General features: G+C 42.2%; 1 protein-coding gene across 1 annotated transcript; it reads right to left on the bottom strand.

The window, feature by feature from the left end:
* Nucleotides 1–2,647: 2,647 nt before the first annotated feature.
* On the bottom strand, nt 2,648–9,771 carry S1PR3 (sphingosine-1-phosphate receptor 3). The gene is made up of 2 exons (XM_026053419.1): nt 9,716–9,771; nt 2,648–5,338 (listed from the first exon to the last, which is right to left on the bottom strand). The coding sequence occupies exon 2, from the start codon at nt 5,157–5,159 to the stop codon at nt 4,014–4,016; it is 1,146 nt and encodes a 381-aa protein (XP_025909204.1). The 5' UTR covers nt 5,160–5,338; nt 9,716–9,771; the 3' UTR covers nt 2,648–4,013.

The following is a 9,771-nucleotide window of genomic DNA, read 5'->3' as shown; positions in this document are numbered from 1 at the left end:
GGAGCTGGGAGCCCCTTTTCCCTGCTGGGAAGCTCAGCCGGGTTGATGCCTCCAAACTGTCTCCCTACCAGTCTCCCCATGGAAGCCTCTGGTCTCCTGCAGGGCTACGACAGAGCAGAAATCCCCTGAGTGCTGCTGCCGTGCTGACCCCCCATGAGCAGAGCTCCCGGTGGGAGCTGGGTCTGCAGCTCCTGGTGGAACTGACAGGTGACTAGTGCTGTTAATTATATTGGTGGAAATTCAGAATTATATGGCACCAGCAAAGCCATATTTTGAGGCAAATGTTGATGCTAGCAACACTTGGCGAGGATTGACCACCTGCTCTTAGGATCCTGGTTTTTTTAGCTCTTAGTGTTTTGTTGTTGTTTTTGTTTTTTTTTCAACTACCTTACAGGAGCATTTTGGAATGACAAAATTAGTAGACACTGCTGCACCCTCCATTGCAGTTGCTTATTGTAAAAATGTGCCTTTCTTAGGGAACAGCCGAGCGCATTGCTGCATGTGGAGCAGGTAAGTCTAGAGTACAAGCCTGCTCCCAGGAAATCAGAGCCAAAACCCACCTCTGACTTCAACTGTGGCCGACTCAGCATCCATGTGCTGTGCGCGGTTGGCATAACATTCTTGTGGACAGTGCGTTGAGGCACTTGGAGATACCTGTAATTTAAACGTCTACTTTCTATTGATAGCCAAAACCTTGTTGCATTTCTATGAAAGGTTGCTGCTACATGACCACTTTGGTTCAAAGGTTTGAGATTTAAATGAAAGTTTTCTAAGTGTTTATGTTACCTGTGAGTTGAGAATACTCTGTAAGACTGTTTGCAATAAAGCCTCTTGTGAAAGCTTTTGTTCTTCCTTAGGTGGTTGCTTTTGCATTTCTTTTGTAATCCAGAACAAAAGCAGACATTCTGATTCATGAAATAATATGAATGAGATGTTTGCCTGCTTTGTAGCTTTTGTTCCTCATAAAGCAAATAAGTTAGCTACTTAAAGGGAAAACCAATTGAGACTTCCTCTAGGATCAGATCAGTGCAGCTGATTAACAATTTGGATTCTCAATTGTATTTTAAGAATTTTATAATATTTTTGAAGGGGAAAAAAGTTCCTTCACAAGCTCCGGAAAGAAGGTGCTTCTCCAGCCTTCTCCAGGTTCAATATTAGAACATCCTTCGGTTCTTTATGGGGCCACTGCTGTTAAGCCCTTGATGTGTCATTCTCTGAAATTTTACTCTGAAAATTTTGCTCTTTCTAAATCCAGCTTTCACCTAGTATGTCTTAGTAGGATATATCCACTGAAAAGTGCGCATCCGTAATAGATTTTTTTCTCTTCACTCAGAAATACTTTGTGTATTATAGCAGCTTTGTATGTTAACCCATGAGCATAAGGAGCCAGCTGTCAAGTAAACATCGTAGTGAACTGCCCAAAAAATACAGGTACAAAATACCTGGTATTTTATGTGGTACATGGTAGAAGTCAAGGCAGAGAAAAGGTTTTTGTGTTAATCAAGGGTCATGTGGCATAAAAGAGCAGAGCTGCTTGCATTGCTTGCACCCTTAGATCAAGGCTAGTAACAGCCAGGGCTAGGAGCCTACTGTCACAACCTACTTTTATGGCCATGCCCTTGGAGACTGTCTATTACACTCTTTCATTTTAATTTGTCATCTTGAATATGGGGAGTTATGTAAAACATCCTTAACCTGAAAGTTGGTACTGAGTTTGATACACTATTTTTACAAATAGCTACATTGCTAAGGCTCTTCTCATTCACTAGAGCAAGAAATGCTGCTGTGCACCATCACCTCTTGAGCTGACATTTAGAAACACATAGGCATTTAAGCAGGCAGTTTTCAGATAAATCATTGCAGGGAAGAGCTGAAACATGGCCAAAAAACAGTCTAAGATCTAAAAACCTAAACCATGACAATGCAATGCAATCACTATTTCTAAACAAACCATGGAGCTGATGACTGAGCCTATATTCTTGCAGTCCTCACTTGTATATTGTGCTTAGCTTAGCTTGCTCTTTTTCTCTATGTGCACCACTTTTCAACATTTTTGGTTGAAATTATTTCATATTTATTACTATCTTGTAGTTGTTTCTTTCAAATGCAGCTTTGTTTTTGTTCTTATATTTTTCTAATAGCATAAAACTTACAAGTAGATTGTTACCACATAAAGGATAATGACAATGCAAACCTCTACATTTTAAAGGCTTTGCTACATACATTACATGATTTATACACGGTACATACTTTGAAAGAGTCTTTTAATGTTGTTGCTTTAAATGATTGAGATAGGAATAAAGCTAAGGATCAACTTTTACAAGTGTGAACTTAAAAAACCCTCAACTTTCGATTGTGCATAAGGCAAGGTGTGGCTTGAGACATTACACAGGAATCTTCACAAGAGCCCCAAAAAGTTGGAGGGTAACATGCCTATCACAAGACAATGGGAATTCATTTGAGCATTTCCCTTCAGCCTCCACTGAAGCCTTCAGTCCTGTTGATGTAATTACCACAGACTATGTTGCTGGCGACTGATCGCAGATGTTTATGATGTCTTGACCCTTATAAGTCACTAGAGCCTCCTCCGAAATGGACCCCCATCCTTAACGGAGCCCAATAAGGCAGTGATGAACCCTGGAGCTTGCATAGAGGTTTCTCTAGAATAGCCACTGAAAAGTGTTAAGTTTGGGGCTCCAGGATGGTAGAAGGTCTTCCAAACTGAATAGGTTCTCATTCCAGATCCAAAGCAGGGTTATGGTATATAAGGAGATGTTTATCTCGCTGTGATCCTGTCTTGTTTCTTCCTTCTCGTGTCTGCAAAAGCACACAGAGAAAAGTGTAGGGTCCCACGGGCAGACTGGATTTTTTTTTTCTGTTGGTGGCTATTCCTCCTTGACTGATTCCATAATATGATCCCATGTCACAGCATTGCCTGGAGAAAAACCTAGGAACTCTCCAGAGCACATTGTTGTGGTTTGTTGCTTTCTGAAATGATGCTTCTTCCTTTCAGGACTGAAGAATCTCAGCTTAGGTAGTGCATTTACAATATACACAGGTTTACATGAGATTGACATACATTTTTAAATACATTGAAAATAGTAAGTAAAAATATATGCATTGAAATAGTACATACACTTAATATATGTCTATTGTTGGGTCACATTTTGCTATTTTAAGTAACAAACTGTATATATCCTTTCTCAGTTTTTATTTGCTACTGTTATTTTCTACTATTTGTTTATAAGTTGTGAAATGTCACTGTGACAACTGTCATGTTGTCTTTTTTGAACATGAAACTTTTGAGTAACAGCAAAGAAAAAAAATACTGCATTGATATGGCATGTTAAAGTTCCTCTGTCAGTATAAAGCTACTTCTTCATACATTTTCAAACACTCTCTTTGAAACATATCTACCTACTTATATAATTGGTCATCTTACACTGTATACTGCAGTACAATGTTTAGCATATTGTAAACTCTTGCCATACAATGACTTTTTAATAAAGAATGTGTACTTCTAAGCTGTGTAGAAGTACACAGCTATTTATCCCCCATACATGTAAGGCCATTAACAGAACAGCACGATACATATTGAGAACTATAATATCCCACATATATAATAAGCCTTTTTTTCCCAGTCAGGAATAGTTTGGCTCATTTTCTGATCATCAGCAATGCTTAGTGAATAATGATGATTCTGATAGATTTTAGAGATGTCTTGCAAGGTCAGGCAGCCCATATATAGTCATATATATGCAATATCATCAGGGTGTACAATGTTGCTGGACATGCCTGCACGCTGCCCCAGGTGTTGGGTGAGTAGCACAAAGTTTTTCTCAGTCAGATGTGTTGCTGAATGAATACCCAAAGCAAAGGTCTGCTGATAAATAAGTCCTCAAAGTTAAATAAGTGGTTAGTGTTTTCCCCTATGATTTAAGTGCATGAACATTGGAACTCCACTGTAGTTTAACGCTAAAAAACACGGAAAAGTCCATGTCTGGAGGAGTCCTTTATTTACAGAAGGTTCCGTTCTGAAATGAAGATTCATTTTTCTCAATGATACATGAGGGAACATTCATCTGTGGGAAGTCATCCTTTGGCTTCTGGGTATTGCTGCTGCTGGATTTACTTCGACTTTGATCTGGCGTGGGCTGAATAGGCAAGGATCTGGCAACTTTGGATTTCACCAGGCACCCACAAACAAGGCGAAAGAAAGCCCGACGCATTTCCTTACTGGCCAAGGTGTAGATGATGGGATTCATTGCAGAATTGATGACAGCCAAAGCAATAAACCAGTTGGCTTTGTACAAGACAGAGCATTCCTTGACTCTGCAGGCTACGTCAATAAGGAACAGAATAAAGAGAGGTGACCAACAAGCAATGAAGACACCAACGACAATCACAACAGTCCTAAGGAGAGCCATGGAGCGCTCTGAGTTGCTGTGGTTAGTGACGTTGCGGCTACTTGACTTCACAAGGATGTAGATACGTGCATAAAGGATAACAATAGCTACCAAAATGGCTATGAAGATACTTATGCAGAATGCAACATACTTCTTGGAGTAAAGAGGCAAAATCGTTGAGCAATCTGATAAGTTGTTTATACAGTTCCAGCCGAGGATGGGCAAGGCACCCAAGGACACTGAGATCAGCCAGCACGTTCCAATGAGTAGGAACACTCGGTATTTCTTGTTTGCATCGTAAGGCCTCATTTTAATCATAGTCAAATGCCGCTCAATAGCTATTGCTAATAAGCTGAAAGTGGAAGCTCCTAGAGCAACAAACATGCTGCCTTCCCTAATGAACCAGATTGTGGAGGATAAGCTCAGAGTTTTCTTCCCGGACATTAGTATGTTTACTTTGTAAACGATCCCAGCTAGAAGATCACAGAGAGCTAGATTGCCAATAAAAAAGTACATGCGGTTGTGAAATTTATTGTTTTTCCAAATGGCAATCAACACCATCAAGTTTTCAAGGACAATAAAGCTACACAAGATGAGAAACGCAATAGTTGGCAGGTCTATCTTATCAGTTGCCTTTTCTCTTAGAATAAGCTTTCCTGTGTAATTGTAATGCAGTACTATCAGTGAGTCCATCTCCTCGGCTCCTTGGGGACCACCGAGAGCAGCAGGTGTCATGGTGACATCTGCCATCATTTGTCAGTCAGCGCGGCTCTTTGCCTCTTTTAGTAACGCACGAACTTAGTTCCAGTAATTTTCCACAAGAGGGAGATCAAGTCACGCTTGTCCAAGCACTCCTCTGGGCAGGCAGCTGGGACCCCAGGTTCCAGCGCTTCTTGCATGGTAATTCGGGAAGGCGTCTCTCAAAACTGGCCCTGCAAATAAGCACAGCAGACAGACACATCAGTCTCACTGGCATCTGATGCCACCTGCAAACCATGAGGCACAGCAAGCTGCAAACCGCCAGCATAGCAAGGGGGACACAGACTTGCGTGTCCATTGAGGTGACCCCAGGTAGGCTGTCCATCATGGTCTACATGGGAAACTGCTTAGCAGTACAAAATTGGGCTGTTTGTAATTAAGGAGATCCTCTGAAATGCAGTCACCACAAAACTGATCCCACGTGCAACTCAAATAAGGTGGCTTTCTCTGGCCATTGCTCAAACAAACATACGAAGTCACATCTTTGGAAGTATCACCCAGATATAAAGTAATTTCATAACACTGGGCTTTTTGGTCAACCATTTTTTTCCCCTTTGCTTTTGTATACAAGATGTCTATTTAATATTTTCAAAAGGAGCATGTTATAACATCTCCACTTGTCTTTTTTGGTTTACTTTTGTTTTTCTTTAAATTATGTCTCGGTCCAACCGCAAAGTTTTCCCATGGACTTTGATATATTTCATTTTCCCAGCAGTTTCTCCTAGTTGTCTTTTTTTACCATTGCCATATATAAATATTGGAAGAAATCTGCACAGCTTAGCAAAAATATGCCATGTCAAAACCAATTAAAATCTTACAAGAAATGTTGACAGTTTAGATGCTGCACACTCCAAAAAGAATCAGCGCTCATTCCACTCCTCAAACTGTGAGAATGAATGAACAGCCAAATTTCTAGATAGGAAAATTAAACTAGAATGGGGATGAAGAGAGAATTAGTTTCATCTGAACCAAATTTGTAAATGTTTTATTCTTTTTCTGGGGAAATAAATAAATAAATAAATAAATAAATAAAAAGTTGTGCTGGGTCAGGGGAATGTTTTCTGATGGTCCAAAATGAAAGAGCTTATTTTGGGGAACTCTTTAAGAGATAAAGTTCTTGATCCCATCTTGCTATTTACATAGCAGTAACCTGCATTTTGTAAGCATCTGCCTTCAAAGGAACTGTATTGAGAGAAGAACTTTAGACACCTCAGCATCCCAGGGGTACAGCACAATAACAATATTCAGCCTATTGTCTCTCCATCCTAAGGAATCTCTGAATTACTGTAGGTAACAGAGACAAGCAAGCTTACTGTCACCAGGCTTAAATTTACAACATAAGTGAATTTTCACTGGAAAATAGAGCTTTTGAAGATCACAAGAAAAATCATAATAATGAGATCATAAAAACAAAAGATGTTAGTCTAGCATCCTGATCTGGACCCTTGAAAAGTGGCGTTTTCCAGATTGCTTTCTGGAAGAGAGGAAGAGCACACCACAACTCATACGAAAGGTAAGGAGGCAGAAAGGGTGACCCACAGGCTTTTTTCCTGCTCTTCCTTTTCCTGCATTCTCTCCTTTGGCAAAGAAATAATTTGACAAAAGCCTATAGTGACCTGCTTTGAACTCACGAATACGTTCAAGTTTTAAAATTATTTCCTGAGAGAGTAATTTACCTATTACTATATTTTGCCCATTCAAAGTGTTGGGCCCTAGCTTCTGTGGTGAAGAGACCTCTGAGATGAGGTCCATATTATCCAATAAATGCAACTTAAGTTTTGTGTCCCAGGTTGCCTCTCTAGCCATTATACAACCCTTCGCTGACACTTTTTATGGAGCATTTCTGTAGTTCTTCAGCAGAGCGGCTTCACCTCAGCTGAAGTTCAGCGCAGTTGTAATTCAGTCACAATCTGCCTACTCTTACCACAGAAATGATCACAGCCTCTCATTGTATTGGTTTATAACAAAATGTCAGTGTAACCCTATGAATTGCAAGTGTTTCCCCTTGTGCAGTAAACAATTATATTTGACCAGGAAAGTATTTGTGGCTCAAGCAGCCTCATTCATCAGACTAGCTGACGGCTGCATAACAGAGTCATATGCAGTGTCATTTAAGAGCAGTACATACAACAACATATCTACTTCAGTAAGTCTTCTCCAAGCTGAGTCAGCCTATTGTGAGATGAAGGGACAAAGGTTTTTCTTTCTGTGAAAAAAAAACAATATTCCAGGCATTGGCCAGAAATATCATTGCTTTACTAATGGCAATGGCACTCGACCAGCTCCCCCAGCTGAAGGCCGAGGGACACTGGTCTCTTCTCCTGTGATTCTAAAGACTTCTGTTAACATGCAGCAATTGCAGTAAGTAAAAGTAAATCTTCCTTGGATAGTCTTGTGGCAAGGCATAGGAGATCAAAACAGCTCTACAAGGTTCTTGCTGCCCACCACCTGCAAGAAGCACCATCACCCACTGGGAATCTAGGAGAATGGGTCTCTCTGGCAGGTCAGTGGAAAGTTAATATAAATAACAATGTAATAACAGTGTAAGTTAGTCTTCTCCACCAACAGTATTTCAAGATAATATTTTTCTGGCACATCATTTTTTTTAAACAATGCTTTCAATTTTTCCTGCTATGTAACCAACAGCCCAAGAGAACCACACATTTTGAATAGTAAGCAAAATTAAAGTTGGCTGTGTATTATGATAACAAGACATTTACCAGCCAGCTCCAGCATATTTGTGCCATTGCTTCCTGACTGCTCTACAGCTTATTCCTCAAAATGTCTTTGTTCTAGTCACACTCAAAGGACTGGTCACTATCTGCAACCTCAACCTATGCCCTTGAAAAGGGGCCTGAAAAGCGTGTATGTGGCCCATTGTGTTCTGAGCATTGCCTTGGTTAGCTACATCAGTACACCAAGCCCTCAATATTGCTGGAAACCAGCTTTATTTGCGCTAAAGCAAGTGGGAACATCCCTACTGCTGCTCCCCTCGGGACCGCAGGGTATGAAACAGAGCAGGAGCTGCCTATGCTTCCTCACGGATGCTGTGGCCAAATGTGTGCGTGCCAAATCACTCAAATAAAGGAAGCTGTGCCCCATGAGGGGCAACTCAACCTTCTCCCACCATGATTTGTCTGACCCCAGTGCTCCCTGCAGCCAGGATGGAGGACAGTGGAGCGAAGCCCTTCATGGGTCCTGGGAATCCTCCCCTCCATCAGCTTTGTGCTCCCTGCAGCTGCTGGGGGCTCTGGGGCTGCTGGGGCACCCACCCCCCCACAGGATGGCCTCCCAGCACTGCAGAGAGGGCAGGCAGCCGAGCCAGCCCACAGCCATCCTTCTGGAATGTGCAATTCCCATTGCCCAGCTGGGGCACTAACACTGAGCCCCTTGCTCAGTAAACCCTGAAGAATCCAGAACCCAGCAGAAACTGGAGCCCCAGTAGAAGCCCCCTGGTGAGCCCAGGACTTGTCTGACCATCTCACCGCAGGCACTTGGAATTTTCCAGTAAGGAGAGCCCAGAGCAACTTGCTTCTAAAGCCAAACTGCTCTCAATTTTCCCTCACGCTGAAGTCAAAGCAATCTGAAGGGTGAGAGAACAGGATTGAACTTTTCTCTTTTTGTCCACACCAGGCCATGTTACAGCACTCACACAGCACACCCTACTGCAACTTAACTATAAATCAGCTGCAAACTGCATTTGCCTCCCTACCAAGCATCAATGGGAAGATCTAAACAAGGCAACCAAGCCTATCCCAGTGCACACACATTCTTGTTCTCCCTTCTCCACCAACAATCCTATCCTGTGGCAACTAATGAAAACTTCAAGAAAAGCAAAGCAGGGGGACAAGCACGCATATTCTTCAAAGACAAGCTTGTGTATATTGCCTTTATTTCTAAAGCATTTTCTGATGAAAAGTAAATACGCAAATTTTTTCAGGCCTGTCTTTGCATTGTTGGACTTAAGAACAGAAAGGGCTTTGGAGAACAACAGTCTGAATCAATGTGCATTTCCACCCCAAAACCAAGCTGTGCTGGAAGCAAACAGAGTTCAGACAACAAACAGCTGCTGCAGAACAATGTCTAGGACAACTCAAATAAACTTTTTTTCTTTTTTTTTTTTTTTAATTTAATTATTTATTTTAAATGAATGTGCTGGCAATTTACAGCCTAAGAAAAGCTTTTAGTAAACGACTATTTTTCTTGGCTGGTGGATTTTGGACATCATCAGCCTGCATTTTGTAATCCTGAGGGGTGCATGTGCGTATGTCTCACACAGGAGTCCCTGGCTGATCTTCTGTACGTTTAAGCACGTTAAAGAAAGGCGCATTCATCACCCCTTGCCTCGCACCGCTCCCGGCGCTCCCCACCTCTTTCGCCTCACCGGCAAAACCGAGCACTGGGTTTGCAAACCGGCTGCGGAGCTTCCCGCGCTGCCCGAGCCATTCAGGCAGCACATCCACCCGCGACGGCTCCGCGCGAAAACCCCCGCTCCACTGCCCGAGCTGTCCCGGGCAGCCCAGCTCCGGCGCCTCCGTGTGCATCCTCACCTCGCCCTTCTCCCAGCAACTTCCCAGCTGCCCCGACGTGCGGGATCGAGCGGCGC

Source organism: Nothoprocta perdicaria, unplaced genomic scaffold (genome assembly GCF_003342845.1).
Source record: "Nothoprocta perdicaria isolate Ctin4 unplaced genomic scaffold, notPer1 scaffold_114, whole genome shotgun sequence".
NCBI classification, from domain to species: Eukaryota; Metazoa; Chordata; class Aves; order Tinamiformes; family Tinamidae; genus Nothoprocta; species Nothoprocta perdicaria.
The sequence above is the reverse complement of the archived record's forward strand: the minus strand, read 5'-3'. Positions and strand labels throughout refer to the sequence as shown.

Excerpts from the sequence above, each read along its gene's own strand:
- S1PR3 (XM_026053419.1), bottom strand. The coding sequence starts at position 5,159 with ATGATGGCAGATGTCACCATGACACCTGCTGCTCTCGGTGGTCCCCAA.